The sequence below is a fragment of the Vipera ursinii genome, assembly GCF_947247035.1.
Source record: "Vipera ursinii genome assembly, chromosome: 4".
Lineage (NCBI taxonomy): Eukaryota > Metazoa > Chordata > Lepidosauria > Squamata > Viperidae > Vipera > Vipera ursinii.
Window position 1 is genome coordinate 69,987,129 of NC_139514.1, and position 16,051 is coordinate 70,003,179.

At 49.1% G+C, this 16,051-nt stretch overlaps 1 protein-coding gene across 1 annotated transcript in view; it reads right to left on the reverse strand.

The window, feature by feature from the left end:
- The window catches only part of FRMPD4 (FERM and PDZ domain containing 4), a gene marked incomplete at its 5' end in the record, with an annotated part of 307,675 nt that overhangs the window by 131,611 nt on the left and 160,013 nt on the right, over positions 1-16,051 (reverse strand). The window contains one exon of the mRNA XM_083362678.1: positions 9,899-10,015. Coding sequence (XP_083218804.1) covers positions 9,899-10,015 — 117 coding nt within the window. The remainder of the gene's footprint in view (positions 1-9,898; positions 10,016-16,051) is intronic.

The following is a 16,051-nucleotide window of genomic DNA, read 5'->3' on the forward strand; positions in this document are numbered from 1 at the left end:
AATGGTGAAAAAAGTAAGGTTCTACATTTAGGCAAGAAAAACCAAATGCACAGGTACTGTACAGTTATTAACTGTGAGAGGGATCTTGGATTTAAGTGCAAAATCACTTAAATAAGAGCCAGCCCTGTACTACAGCTTCCAGAAATGCCAATACAGTTCTAGGCTGCATTAACAGAGGGATAGAATCACGATCACGTGAAGTATTAATACCACTTTACAATGCCTTGGTAAGGCCACACTTGGAATACTGCACCCAGTTTTGGTCACCACGATGTAAAAAAAGATGTTGTGACTCTAGAAAGAGTACAGAGAAGAGCAACAAAGATGATTAGAGGTATGGAGGCTAAAACATATAAGGAACGGCTGCTGGAATTGGGTATAGTTTAGTTTAATGAAGAGAAGGATGAGGGGGGACATGATAGCAGTGTTCCAATATCTCAGGGGCTGCCACAAAGAAGAGGGAGTCAAGCTATTCTCCAAAGCACCTAAAGGCAGGACAAGAAGCAATGGATAGAAACTAAGGAGAGAAGCAACCTAGAAGAAATTTCCTGACAGTTATAACAATTAATCAGTGGAAAAACGTGCGTCAGAAGTTGTGAATGCTCCAACACTGGAAGTTTTAAGAAGAGTTTGGAGAACCATTTCTCTGAAATGGTACAGGGTTTCCTGATCAGGGGGTTGGACTAGAAGACCTCCAATGTCCCTTTGAACTCTGTTATTCTATTCTATTCTATTCTATTCTATTCTATTCTATTCTATTCTATTCTATTCTATTCTATTCTATTCTATTCTATTCTAATGTACTGTTGATGTTAGTAGCTATAAGGAAGAGAGTCTACTTGTGATATGTCATTAATAATATAAATGATATACTTTCTCCTTCACAACTGTAAGAGTTGCATGTGCAAGAAACAAAAACAAAATTCACTGAGATGAGACTAGAGTAGGCATGGCTTTCTCAAGATACAGAAACAAAAAAAGCAGCTAAATAGTAGAATAGAGAATAGAGATGGAAGGGACCATGGAAGTCTTCTAGTCCAACCCCCGGCTCAAGTAGGAGAATCTATAACATCTCAGACAGTTGACTGTCTAGTCTCTTCTTAAAAATGTCCAGTGATGGAGCACCCATGATTTCTGAAGGCAAGCTGTTCCACTGGTTAATTGTCCTCACTGTTAGGAAGTTTCTCCTTAATTCCAGGTTGCTTCTCTCTTTGATCTGTTTCCAACCATTGTCCTGCTCTCTGGTGCTTTGGAGAATAATTTGACCCCCTCTTCTTTGTGGCAGCTTCTCAAATACTGGAATACTGCTATCATGTCACCCCTATTTCTTCTTTTCTTTAGACTAGCCATATCCAGGTCCTGCAGCTGTTCTTCATATGTTTTAGTTTCCAGGCCTTGGATCATCTTAGTTGCTTTTCTCTGAACTTTTTCCGAAGTCTCCACATCTTTTTTGTAGTATGCTGACCAAAACTGGATGCAGCATTTCAGGTGTGGTCTCACTAAGGTTTTATAAAGCGATAATAATACTTTTCATGATCTTGATTCTATGCGTCTGTTTATACAGCCCAGGATTCCATTAGCTTTTTTGGCTGCTGCTGCACACTGCTGGCTCATAGTCAAGTGATCATCTGCTAGGACTCCAAGGTCCCTCTTATAGTTACTGTTTTTGAGCCAGGTCTCCCCTAATCTGATTTTTCCTGCCTAAATGTAAAATTTTGCTTTTCTCCACATTAAAACTCATTTTGTTGGACAGGGCCCATTGTTCAAGTCTGTCAAGATCTTTTTGGATCCTGAACTTGTCTTCTGGGGTGTTGGCTATTCCTGCCAGTTTAGTGTCATCTGCAAATTTGATGAGTTCCCCTTATATTCCCTCATCTAAGTCATTAATGAAGATATTGAATACTGGGTCTAAGATGGAGTCTTGTGGTACCCCACTGCTTACTTCTCTCCGTGTGGATAAAGTACCGTTGAGGACTACTTGTTGAGTATAGTTTGTCAGCCAGCTACAAATCCATCTGGTGGTGATGTTGTCTATTCTACCTTTTCCTAGCTTATCAAGCAGTAGATTGTGGTTTACTTTGTCAAATGCCTTACTGAAATCTAAGTATCCTATGTCCACAGTGTTTCACTGATCTATTAATTTGGTCACTTTATCAAAGAATGAAATAAGACTGGTTTGGCATGATCTGTTTTTAACAAACCCATGCTGGCTATCAGTTATAACTTTGTTCATTTCTAATTGTTCATATATCTGTTTTTTAATTATCTTTTCCAGGATCTTCCCAGGTATTGATGTTAGATTTATTGGTCTGTAGTTTCCTGGGTCTGTTCCCCCCCCTTCTTGAAGATGGGAAACACATCAGCCCTTTTCCAATCCTCAGGCACTTCCCTGGTGCTCCAGGATTTTTGAAAGATATGGTGCAATGGTTCTGAGATAACATCTGCCAATTCTTTCAGAACTCTGGGATTTAATCTGTCGGGTCCTGGTGATTTATATTCATCAAGGTTGGATAGGTGTTGTGCTGCCACCACGTGGCTGGGTGGAGAAATCACAATGTGGGCAGTCAGACCCTCCTACCATATGATGTATTTCCTTTCCCCTCCCCTTGCTGGGATGGACTTCCTCCTCCCTCTTGCCTAGTGAGCCATGCAAAGGTGTTTCTACGAGTTTAAACTATTCTGGAACGACGTGTTGTGCTTTAATTAATCTCTTGTAAGACTTCTATGGTCTGTGTAAGCAGATATAATTAACTCTAACAGGTCTCCCCAGATAGGTTTAAACTCGTAGAAACACCTTTTATATAGAAATACCTTTATTGCAATTCAGATGACGTTGTACAGCATTTCCAAGATATTCCCGAGGTGTCTCCAAGATTAGAAGATGATAATGGTCCCAGGGTCTGCATGTTGGGACCCCATGTTTTCTGCTAATGAAGCATGGCTCACTAGGCAAGAGGGAGGAGGAAGTCCATCCCAGAAAGGGGAGGGGAAAGGAAATACATCATATGGTAGGAGGGTCTGACTGCCCACATTGTGATTTCTCCACCCAGCCACGTGGTGGCAGCACAGGTGTTCTCTTACCATTTTCTTGCTTATTTTAATTTTTGCTTCTAGTTTGTCTTTTGCAGTAGGTTTTTTTTGGTATGTTGGGCAGTCATTTCTTTTTGTGTGAAGACTGATGCAAAGAATGAGTTAAGCTCTGTTTTCTCCCTATTGCCTGTTACTTCCTTGCAGTCTTCTCTCTTTAGTGGACCTACAGTTTCCTTAACTGTTTTCTTGTTATTAATATGTTGAAAGGAACTATTCTTATTATCTTTGATTTCTGTTGCAAGTTTTGGTTCATTCTCAGCCTTTGCTTTCCTGACTTCATCTTTGCATGTTCTGGCTGTCTGCTGACACATCTGTCTGCTGATAATGATTGGATTACTTTATTATAAATCAGTCACTGAGAAATAATGCAAATGTACTGTACGGTGTACTCCTTTAAAGCGGATGTCAGTGCAGTGAAGTGTTATATAGACATCTTCATGCACTTCTTTATTGAAGACTAGAAAATTAACCCAACATCCAGATTCACATGAACCATTGAGATACAAAATATTTCATACACTGGTTTTGGGATCCACTGATTTCTGTCAAGTGGGTTTCTATGCATATGAAGAACCTGATCTAGCAGAAATGCCTTTTAATGGAACAGAGGGCTATGTAAAGCTTTTAAGAGTTGCTTCAATTGACAAAACTTTGATTGAATCACCCCATCAAAGCAGATTCGTGAATCAAAGAGAGGAACTTTTTAAAGAAACAAACTGAATGAGCTGGCTTTCAAGTGCTTCATAGTCTCTTGAAGTTTCATGATATTCTGCCAAATCAATAATCAAAGGAATAAAAAAATAGTATCCCACAATCAATATTGACTTTTTCTGGTGTTTAGCAACTCAGAAGAGGAAAAGTTTTGAAAAAAATGTTAATATTAATTGAAATAATATATTTTCTATATTGATTCTGTACAATATAGACTGTTGGATAATCTGAAACTGAGCTATCACTATTTTCTTGGGATTTACTTGAATATGATAAAAAACTATCATACTGAAAGCCTTATAAATATCCTGATGTAACCCAGAAGGATTCATGTTCTTTAAAAGAAGCATTATTCCTCTATTGGCTGCCAACCACACTCAATGTGTAGTCCTCAATGGAACTGCATCTACATGGAGGGAAGTATACAGTGGGGTACCCCAAGGCTCAACATCTTCATCAATGATTTGGATGAGGGTGTTGTGATTCAGGGTCAGCCTGTGGGTTCGGCAGTTGGGTCGGACGACTCAGAGGAGGAGGAGGGGGGTGTTGAAGACCTTGCTGAGGGGGTTGAAGATCTTGCTGATGAGAGTCCTCAGCCAGGCCCCTCCCACTTGGTCACCACGGAAACCCAGCTGTGTGAGCCTGACAGCGTGGATGAAGATGACCCACAGCTGGCCCTGTTCAAGGACGCCCGACACAGGAGGCAGTCAATTAGGAGTAAACAGAGGAAGGCAATGGGGCTTCTCGGAAGGAGGCAGAGAGAAGCCACGCCCTGAACTCTATATAAGGGGAATGTGTGGGGAGGGCTGGTTTGCTGAAGGCAACCGCTTGGATAGTTCATGTTTCTTAAAGCTCCTGTTTCTTGGTTCGTGTATTGTTTGTTTTTGTAGCTATAAATTTGGCAGGCGTAATTCCAGCCTCTTGTCGTTTGTAAAGGGGTTGTCCCTGCCTTTTCTGCAGGGCCGGTAGCAGGCTGATACAGAACAGTTTGCCTTCAGCCTCCCACCCCTTACTAATATTATGGAGCAGCTACGTGCTGAGAATGCCCAGCTCACCCAGCAACTCACTTTGCTGGCAGCTCAGGTGGCTCAACTGCAAGCTCAGGTTCATGCTGCACCCCCACCATCACCCCCACCCAGGAGAAAATGCCAAGTTGCAATGCCGGATAAATTTACTGGCAATCCAGAACTGTTTCCTGCTTTCCTGGGACAATGCCAGCTCTTTATCAGCGTGAGAGCAGCTGATTTCCCCACTGACCGAGATAAGGTGGGGTTTGTGTTAAGCCTTCTTTCGGGTGATGCAGCTCGTTGGGGCACACCTCTGCTGGCTCAACCTAGCCCATTGTTCGACAACTTTGTGGGGTTTTGTGATCATATGCGTCTGATGTATGAGGACCATATTAAGACGCAGACTGCTACTCGACGCCTGAAAGCTCTGAGGCAGGGTCAACGCCCCCTACAGGGCTATATCAGCGATTTCCGGCTGCTTAGCCAGGATTCCGCCTGGAATGAGGTTGCGCTCGTGGATGCCTTCCAAGATGGATTGTCGGAGGAGATGTTGGATGAGCTGGCCCGTGTGGATATTCCCTCAGACCTGAATGGGCTGATCCATCTCTGCCTGCGGATCGATGCTCGGTTGCAGCAGCGAAGGAGTCGCCGTGCCACCCCACAGACCCCTGCAGCCCCTGTTGTGCGTGAGCCCCCAGTTCAAAGGGAGGAGCCAATGGAGCTGGGTGCCGCCAGATCTCGTCTATCGGTGACTGAAATGAACAGATGACGATCGGGGGGTTTGTGTTTTTACTGTGGGGACCCTGGGCATTTGGCTGCTTTTTGCCCAAAGAAGCGACAGCGGGCATCAGTGACCGAGTCTGCCCCGAGAAAGTCCCCTACTTTTCTGTTGGGAAACACCCCGAGCCTGATCTAGACGGTGTGATAGATCGGGCGTCCCACAACAACACTGAGCGACGTCTTTCCAATGCTGCCTGTGGACCTCCATGGCATCTGATTTTGGAGGCATGTCTGATCCTTCCTGGCAAGCCAGAGGGGATTCCAGTCCATGCCTTAATTGACTCTGGGGCCACCACAAATTTTATGGACTCAGCATTTGTGGCCAAATGGGCTGTTCTCCAGTGCCCGGTGGATCCGCCCATGTTAGTGGAGACTATCGATGGTCAAGTGCTCCTGTCTGGGCCAATTACGGCCGCCACGCAACCATTATGTATGGCCATCAGTTCCCATGTGGAGGCCATCCAGTTCTATATCACCTCAGATCTGCACTTCCCCGTGGTCTTGGGACTGGCGTGGCTCCGGGCGCATGACCCACAGATCTATTGGTCACAGAACTTGGTCACCTTCCCAAGCTTGCAGTGCGTGGACCACTCCCGCCATATCTGTGCCGGCCAGGTGGAGGGTTCCCCAGGGGTTTCCTTCCCTCCCGAACTGTCCAACTTTGCTGATGTGTTCAGCGAGACAGAGGCGGATCAATTACCCCCGCACAGGCCCTATGACTGCCCCATTTAGTCCCTGATGCGCCTCTCCCAGTGGGGCGTTTGTACTCCATGTCGGACCCCGGGTTGGCTGCATTGCGGGACTTTCTGGAGAAGAATTTGGCTCGCGGTTTCATCCGTCCCTCGTGCTCGCCAGTGTCTGCACCCGTGCTCTTCATCAAAATGAAGTCGGGCGAATTGCGGCTTTGCTGCGATTATAGGAAACTCAACACCATCACGGTGCGCAATCGTTACCCGCTGCCCCTCATCCCCGAACTCTTGGACCGACTCCAGGAGGCTAAGATCTTCACAAAACTGGACCTGCATGGAGCTTACAACCTTGTCAGGGTTCGGCCGGGTGATGAGTGGAAGACGGCGTTTGGTACTCGCTATGGACATTTTGAGTACACGGTGATGCCATTTGGCCTGACCAACGCCCCCGCTTTGTTTCAGCATTTCATGAATGACATTTTCCGGGATTTGTTGGATCAGTTTGTCGTGATCTACTTGGAGGACATCCTGATCTACTCCCCGTCGCGTGAGGTGCACCATCAGCATCTCCATCAGGTCCTACAGCGACTCCGAGAACATCGGCTGTTTGCCAAGTTGGAGAAGTGCCAGTTCTACCGGGTGACCATCGATTTCCTGGGTCACCGCATTTCTCCTGAGGGCATCGCCATGGAGCCGAGTAAGGTTGAGTCTTTGCACAGTTGGCAACCCCCGCGTCACGTGAAGGATGTTCAGCGACTTCTTGGGTTCGCCAACTATTACCGAACTTTCATCCCTGGGTTTGCTGCCTTGACAGCCCCCCTCACCCGGCTCCTGCAGAAGAAGACTCGGTTCCAGTGGAACGCTCCAGAACAACAGGCTTTCCAGACTTTGAAGGAAGCCTTCATGAAGGAGCCCATCTTGAAGCATCCTGACCCGCAATGGCCGTTTGTTGTGGAGGCGGACGCCTCTGACATTGCCAATGGGGCGGTGTTACTCCAGGCAATGACGCCCAGCGGTACCCTCTTCCCTTGCGCATACCATTCACGAAAACTGAACCCTTCGGAGCGCAATTATACAATTATACAGCTGCTGGCCATCAAAGCGGCGTTTGAGGCCTGGAGGCATCATCTGGAGGGAGCGCGGCATCAAATTGAGGTCCGGACGGACCATAAGAATTTGGAAAGCCTGCAGACCGCTCGGAATTTGAACCAACACCAGATCCGGTGGTCTCTTTTCTTTGCGAGGTTTGACTTCCGGGTTCGGTACATACCTAGCGGGCACAATCAAAGAGCGGATGCTCTGTCCAGAAAGCCCGAATATTCCCGAGTGGAAGACAAGCTTCTGCCCAGGACAGTGATCCCCGTCGAGTCTTTTGCTGTGGTGCAGGAGCCGGTTGATATACGGGCTCGGATCCGGGAGGCACAGCAGCAGGAGGTGTGGGTAGCTCAGCGGAAGGAGGAGGTGGGGCCAGATTCTCCTTGGACGGTCACGGATGGACTCTTGTATTATCGTGACCGGCTCTACATTCCGGGAGGGCCACTCAGGGGACTCATCCTCAGCCAGTGTCACGATAACCCGGCGGCGGGGCATTTTGGCCTGTTCAAGACCCTGAACCTGGTCTCCCTTACCTTCTGGTGGCCCCGAGTCCGACATGACATCCAGTCCTATGTTACCTCCTGCATCCCATGCAGGCAGGCCAAGTCAGCGACAGGGGCGCTGCCTGGATTACTGCAGCCTTTGCCGACACCCAAAAGACCCTGGGGGGCTGTGTCCATGGACTTTCTGATGGATTTACCCCCATCCTCTGGTTTTACAACAGTGTATGTGGTGGTGGACATGCTGACCAAGATGGCGCACTTCATCCCCTGTCGCGGCTTACCGTATGTCCATTCAGCAGGTGTTTCAGCTGAACGGCCTCCCTCATAGAGTCATCTCTGATGGGGGGCCCAGTTTACAGCCCGCTTCTGGCAGGAGTTGATGCATGCGTTGGATATCAAGATTTGCCTCTCGTCCGCGCATCATCCTCAAACTGACGGGGGAACCGAGAAGGTCATTGGTATTCTGGAACAATATCTGCGCTGCTACGTCAATCTGCAGCAAAACAATTGGGTGGACTATCTGGCCATAGCTGAGTTTGCATTTAACAATTCGTAGCACACCTCCACACAGATGACACTGTTCTTGGCCAATGTGGGATATCACCCCCAGTTTTTCCCCCTTTCTCCCGTGGACTCACCGGAGCCGGCAGCGAACGACTTCATATGTTTTAGTCTCCAGGCCTTAATCATCTTAGTTGCTCTTCTCTGAACATTTTCCAAGGTCTCAACATCTTTTTTGTAGTATGGTGAGTAAAATTGGTTGCAGTATTTCAAGTGTGGTCTCACTAGGGTTTTATAAAGCGATACTAATACTTCGCGTGATCTTGATTCTATGCCTTTGTTTATACAACCCAGGATTGTATTAGCTTTTTTGGCTGTTACTTCACATTCCTGGCTCTAGATCAGTGTTTCCCAACCTTGTTGACTATGCTGACTAAGGAATTCTGAGAGTCGAAGCACATATATGTTAAAGTTACCATGGTTAGGAAACACTGCTTTAGACTGAAAACACACTCCACATTTGGATTACATAAGTCACTTATTGTTTCAAAAATATTAATGAAAGAAAAAGTGGGAATGATGACTACATATTGGAATGCTCTTATGCTCTGTTTAGATACTGATTAGTTACATCTAGTTATGTCTCATTTTGTCCAAGAACTAATAACTTGCTCCTGTAGAATAGGAACATGAGTGTTGGGGGGGAAAAGTTTGACTTTTGAGATTATCCACTGGCATATTTTGGCTTTTGATGAACCTCAGAGGACAAAAGAACAAAGAAACACATATCACTCAGGTAGCCTTCTAGAACAGAAGTCTTAAAAATGAGATGATGTAACGTATTTTCCCTTTCATTGCATCCTGAACATCATCTCACTCATTTTCTCTGCTGCTTTTATCTATGTGCTTCAATAGAAATTTGTTTTAGATTAAAGAGTTGAATGCAAGAGCCTTGGCAGTTCACTCTATTTCAGACAATAACTTTTAAACCCTAGTTCTTCAAATCAGGGACATTTATTTGGAAATAAGCAGCAGCAAACCCCCACCCCACCCCATTTAATCTATTACTTTATATTCAAATGCAACAAGATCTCCACTACCTTGTTGAAGTCATTTTTGAATACTTAGCAAAAATGCTAGAAGACTTTAGTTAATTCTTTTTTAAAAGGGGCAGCCTAAGGGGAGAATATTTATTTATTTATTCTGCAAATAAAAAACCAATTCTTTTATTGTTATTATGGCAAATGAAAGAATAACTGTAGTATGCAAATTTCATTTGCTATATTATAGACAGGGGTAAAAAGTAAAACAAAATATAACATTGATATTAGTGTTACTTTGATACATATTTGGTATTTATGTTAAATGTGTACTTCCATGTCTAAATATCAGATTAATGTAGATGCAATCTTTGGCCCAATGGTATAACCTGAAATGGAAGATCAGTACATATTCATTCTGGGGCTTCAGGTCTTTGCAGCGGTTTTTGCACAAAATTCATCAAATTGGTGGCAACCTTTACCTGATGTAGTAGTTTCTCCCATCTCTGTTTGCCATCATTTCCCAACCATAGGAAGATCCCTGGTTCAAGGTCCAAGTTCCTGAAGGAGGAGGCCAGCCTGAAGACTTGGTCCTGTGGCTAAAAAAGGTAATTCATTAGAATATAATATCAACCCTTTAATACAGTATTAGGTTTTGTGCAGCAACACAGCCTTGGTTCACAAACCCAAGTTTATCATATTACAATATGTTAAGCTATAAATATATTTCCTCCACTCCTCCATACTTATAGATAAGGAGATATTTCCAGAGTGTAGTAAATTTAGTAAGATGGAGAAACAGAGATGGACTCTATACACTGACTCAAAAGTATACTTTTGGAATAGTGCAGACTAGACTAGCATATAGCTTATGAATGATATATTTTACAATTTATATAAGGTTTGTTCTTTGTTCAAGTGGCCTAGAGTTAGTATTTTAAGGTATAGCCACTTTATTATATATTGTTCTGAACCAGCCCTCTTCTGGCCTTGTAGTAAGGCAAACCCCTATTCAGAAAGAAGAGACTGGAGAGCGTCCAAGGCTAAAAGGCATCTGCCAAGATTTAATTACGCAGTTAACAAAAACACTAGAGCTTGTCTTCTCAAGCGGAAAAGTTGCTTTCAGCAACCAGCCCCTCCCCAAACACTCCTTTTATAGAGAGCTCAGGGCGTGGTCTCCCTGTGCCTCCTCCCGAGGAGTCCCACAGCCTTTCTTTGTTTGTTCCTGCTCGACTGCCTCCTGCGTCGGGTGTCCTTGAACAGGGCCAGCTGTGGGTCATGTTCCTCCGCACTCTCGGGCTCACGCAGCTGAGAAGAGGTCCCCGGCTGAGGGCTCTGCAAAGCCTCCAAACCATCATCAGCCGGTTCGTTTCCCTCCCCCTCATCTGAGTCATCCGATACATCGGAGCCGGCTGTCGGACCCACAGGCTGGCCCTGAGTCACAACACTATCCCGCACCGCAGGGCCCTTCCCCCGGGTCTGCCGATCCGGATGCGGTCGGGATGGGAACTGTTCGTGAAAAGCAGTCACCAACGCAGGGGCATGAACGGCGGTCGCGTCTTCCCATGTGAAGTCCTCCGGCCCGTACCCTTTCCACTCAATCAGGTACTGGAAGCGACCTTTCAGCCAGCGGGAATCCCTGATGCTGGCGACCTCGTACTCGAGGGTCCTGATGGGGGACGTTCCGCTTGGCGAAGTGGACAAGCCGGTTGTTCGGGGACCAACAAGGACCGATGGAAGACGGGGTGCACGCGCAGGGAACGTGGCAGAGTTAAACGATAGGCGACCGGGTTGATGACGGCCTCGACTGGGAACGGTCCAAGGTAACGGTGGTCCAGATTCCTCGCCGGCCGAGTGGATGGTAGGTTCCTGGTGGACAGCCAGACCCGATCCCCCACCGATAATGGAGGCGTATCCCTTCTCGACCGATCGGCGAACCTCTTGTAGTCGGCCTTGGCCTTCTCCAGCTGCCGTCGCACCAACCGATGGATCGCCTGTAACTCCGCCATGAATTCGTTCGCTGCCGGCTCCGGTGAGTCCACGGGAGAAAGGGGGAAAAACCGGGGGTGATAACCCACGTTGGCCAAGAACGGTGTCATCTGCGTGGAGGTGTGCTGCGAGTTGTTAAAGGCAAACTCGGCTATGGCCAAATAGTCCACCCAATTGTCCTGCTGCAGGTTAACGTAGCAGCGCAGATACTGCTCTAAGATGCCGATGACCTTCTCGGTACCCCCGTCGGTCTGAGGATGATGCGCGGACGAGAGGCAAACCTTAATGTCCAACGCCCGCATCAACTCCTGCCAGAAGCGGGCTGTAAACTGGGCCCCCCTATCGGAGACGACTCTATCGGGAAGGCCGTGCAGCCGGAACACCTGTTGGATGAACATGCGACTAGTGGCGCGAGCTGACGGTAAGCCGCGACAGGGGATGAAGTGCGCCATCTTGGTCAGCATGTCCACCACCACAAACACTGTCGTGAAGCCGGAGGATGGGGGTAGATCCGTCAGAAAGTCCATGGACACAGCCCCCCAGGGTCTCTTGGGCGTTGGCAAAGGCTGCAGTAAACCAGGCGGGGCCCCTGTCGCTGACTTGGCCTGCCTGCATGGGACGCAGGAGGTGACATAAGACTGGACATCGTGTCGGACTCGGGGCCACCAGAAGGTACGAGAGACCAGGTTCAGAGTCTTGAACAGGCCAAAATGCCCCGCAGCCGGGTTATCATGACACTGGCTGAGGACGAGTCCCCTGAGTGGCCCTCCTGGAACATAGAGCCGGTCACGATAATACAGAAGTCCATCCGTGACCGACCAAGGCGAATCTGGCCCCACCTCTTCCTTACGCTGAGCCACCCACGCCTCCTGCTGCTGCGCCTCCCGGATCCGAGCCCGTATATCCACCGGCTCCCGCACCGCAGCAAAAGACTCGACGGGGATCACTGTCCTGGGCGGAAGCTTGTCTTCCACTCGGGTGTACTCGGGCTTCCTGGACAGAGCATCCGCTCTCTGGTTGTGCCCGCTTGGTATGTACCGCACCCGGAAGTCAAACCTCGCAAAGAAGAGGGACCACCGGATCTGGCGTTGGTTCAAATTCCGAGCGGTCTGCAGGCTTTCCAGATTCTTGTGGTCCGTCCGGACCTCGATTTGATGCCGCGCCCCCTCCAGATGATGCCTCCAAGCCTCGAACGCCGCCTTGATGGCCAGCAGCTCCTTCTCCCAGATGGTATAGTTGCGCTCCGAGGGATTCAATTTCCGAGAGTGATACGCGCAAGGGAAAAGGGTACCGTTGGGCGTCGCTGCCTGGAGTAACACGGCCCCAATGGCAATGTCGGAGGCGTCCGCCTCCACGACAAACGGCCGTTGCGGGTCGGGATGCTTCAAGATGGGCTCCTTCATGAAGGCGTCCTTCAAAGCTTGGAACGCCTGTTGTTCGGGGGCGTTCCACTGGAACCGAGTCTTCTTCTGCAGGAGCCGGGTGAGGGGGGCTGTCAAGGCAGCAAAGCCAGGGATGAATGTCCGATAATAGTTGGCAAATCCAAGAAGTCGCTGAACGTCCTTCACGCGACGCGGGGGTTGCCAACTCTGCAACGACTCAACTTTACTCGGTTCCATGGCGATGCCCTCAGGAGAAATGCGGTGACCCAAGAAATCGATGGTCACCTGGTAGAACTGGCACTTCTCCAACTTGGCAAACAGCCGATGTTTCCGGAGGCGCTGCAGGACCTGACGGAGATGCTGATGATGCGCTTCACGCGACGGGGAGTAAATCAGGATGTCGTCCAGGAAAATCACGACAAACTGGTCCAACAGATCTCGAAAGATGTCGTTCATAAAATGCTGAAACACAGCGGGGGCGTTGGTCAGGCCAAACGGCATCACCGTGTACTCGAAATGTCCATAGCGAGTACCAAACGCCGTCTTCCACTCATCACCCGGCCGAACCCTGACGAGGTTGTAAGCTCCACGCAGGTCCAGTTTCGTGAAAATCTTTGCCTCCCGGAGTCGGTCCAAGAGCTCGGGGATGAGGGGCAGCGGGTAGCGGTTACGCACCGTGATGGCGTTGAGTTTCCGGTAGTCACAGCAAAGCCGTAACTCGCCCGACTTCTTTTTGACGAAGAGCACGGGCGCAGACACTGGCGAGGATGAGGGCCGGATGAAACCACGAGCCAAATTCTTTGTCAGGAAGTCCCGCAATGCAGCCAACTCGGGCTCCGACATGGAGTACAAACGCCCCACTGGGAGAGGCGCATCAGGGACTAGATCAATGGAGCAGTCGTAGGGCCTGTGCGGGGGCAATTGGTCCGCCTCTGACTCGCTGAACACGTCAGCAAAGTCGGACAGTTCGGGAGGCAAGGAAACCCCTGGGGAACCCTCCACCTGGCCGGCACAGATATGGCGGGTGTGGTCCACGCACTGCAAACTTGGGAAGGTGACCAAGTTCTGAGACCAATAGATCTGTGGATCATGCGCCCGGAGCCACGCCAAACCCAAGACCACGGGGAAGTGCAGTTCCGAAGTGATGTAGAACTGGATGGCCTCCACATGAGAACTGATGGCCATACACACGGGTTGCGTGGCGGCCGTAATAGGCCCGGACAGGAGCACTCGACCATCGATGGTCTCCACAAGCATGGGCAGATCCACCGGACACTGGGGAACAGCCCATTTGGCCACGAAGGCCGAGTCCATGAAGTTAGTGGTAGCCCCAGAGTCAATTAAGGCATGGACCGGAATCCCCTCTGGCTTGCCAGGAAGGATCAGACGTGCCTCCAAAATCAAATGCCGTGGAGGTTCACAGGCACCGTCAGAACGGCGTCGCTCGGCGTGGTCGTTGTGGGTTGCCCGATCTATCACACCGTCTAGATCGGGCTCGGGCAGTTTCCCGACAGCAAAGTAGAAGACTTTCTCGGGGCAGGCTTGGTCACTGATGCCTGCTGACGCTTCTTCGGGCAAGAAGCAGCCAAATGTCCAGGGTCCCCACAGTAAAAACACAACCCCCCCGATCGTCGTCTGTCCATTTCCGTCACCGAGAGACGGGACCTGGCGGCACCCAGCTCCATTGGCTCCTCCCTCTGGACTGGGGGCTCACGCACAACAGGGGCGGCAGGGGTCTGTGGGGTGGCACGGCGACTCTTTCGCTGCTGCAGCCGGGCATCGATCCGCAGACAAAGATGGATCAGCCCATTCAGATCTGAGGGAATGTCCACGCAGGCCAGCTCATCCAACATCTCCTCTGACAAGCCATCCTGAAAGGCATCCACGAGCGCAGCCTCATTCCAGGCGGAATCCTGGCTAAGCAGCCGGAAATCGCTGATATAGGCCTGTAGAGGGCGCTGACCCTGCCTCAAAGCTTTCAGGCGTCGGGTGGCAGTCTGCGCCTTAATCGGGTCCTCGTACATGAGGCGCATATGGTCACAAAACCCCCCAAAGTTATCCAACAAAGGGCTAGGCTGTGCCAACAGAGGCGTGCCCCAACGAGCTGCATCTCCCGACAGAAGGCTCAACACGAATCCCACCTTATCTCGGTCAGTGGGGAAATCAGCTGCTCTCACGCTGATAAAAAGCTGGCATTGTCCCAGGAAGGCAGGAAACAGTTCTGGATTACCAGCAAATTTATCCGGCATAGCTATCTGACATTTCCTCCTGGGTGGGGGTGCAGCATGTACCTGAGCTTGCAGTTGAGCCACCTGAGCTGCCAGCAAAGTGAGTTGCTGGGTGAGCTGGGCATTCTCAGCAAGAAGCTGCTCCATCGTAGTAATAAGGGGTGGGTGGCTGAAAGCAAACTGTTCTGAACCAGCCCTCTTCTGGCCTTGTAGTAAGGCAAACCCCTATTCAGAAAGAAGAGACTGGAGAGCGTCCAAGGCTAAAAGGCATCTGCCAAGATTTAATTACGCAGTTAACAAAAACACTAGAGCTTGTCTTCTCAAGCGGAAAAGTTGCTTTCAGCAACCAGCCCCTCCCCAAACACTCCTTTTATAGAGAGCTCAGGGCGTGGTCTCCCTGTGCCTCCTCCCGAGGAGTCCCACAGCCTTTCTTTGTTTGTTCCTGCTCGACTGCCTCCTGCGTCGGGCGTCCTTGAACAGGGCCAGCTGTGGGTCATCTTCCTCCGCACTCTCGGGCTCACGCAGCTGAGAAGAGGTCCCCGGCTGAGGGCTCTGCAAAGCCTCCAAACCATCATCAGCCGGTTCGTTTCCCTCCCCCTCATCTGAGTCATCCGATACATTGGAGCCGGCTGTCGGACCCACAGGCTGGCCCTGAGTCACAACATATATATCCAGAGCACAATCATTTTTAACCAATGCATGCACTCTGCTAAGATATGACATAACTTCTGGCTGGAGACATATACAGGTACTGTATTGTACAGATAAACAAGGGAACCGATAAGGAAATACCAAAGAGGTGAGCAGTGAAGGGGCTGGGTCAGTGGTGGGATTCAAATATGTGAACATCTGGTTCTCTGTGCGGATGCCGCTTCTGGAAGTTCATTCTGGGCTTGGGCAACAAAAAATTAGCTACCGGTTCTGCCAAACTGGTGCGAACTGGCTGAATCCCACCAGTGGGCTGAGTGCTTAGCAAGTTTGAGTGATGACAGGGGCTTAACTAATTTTAAACATATAGGTGTGATGGCACATCATA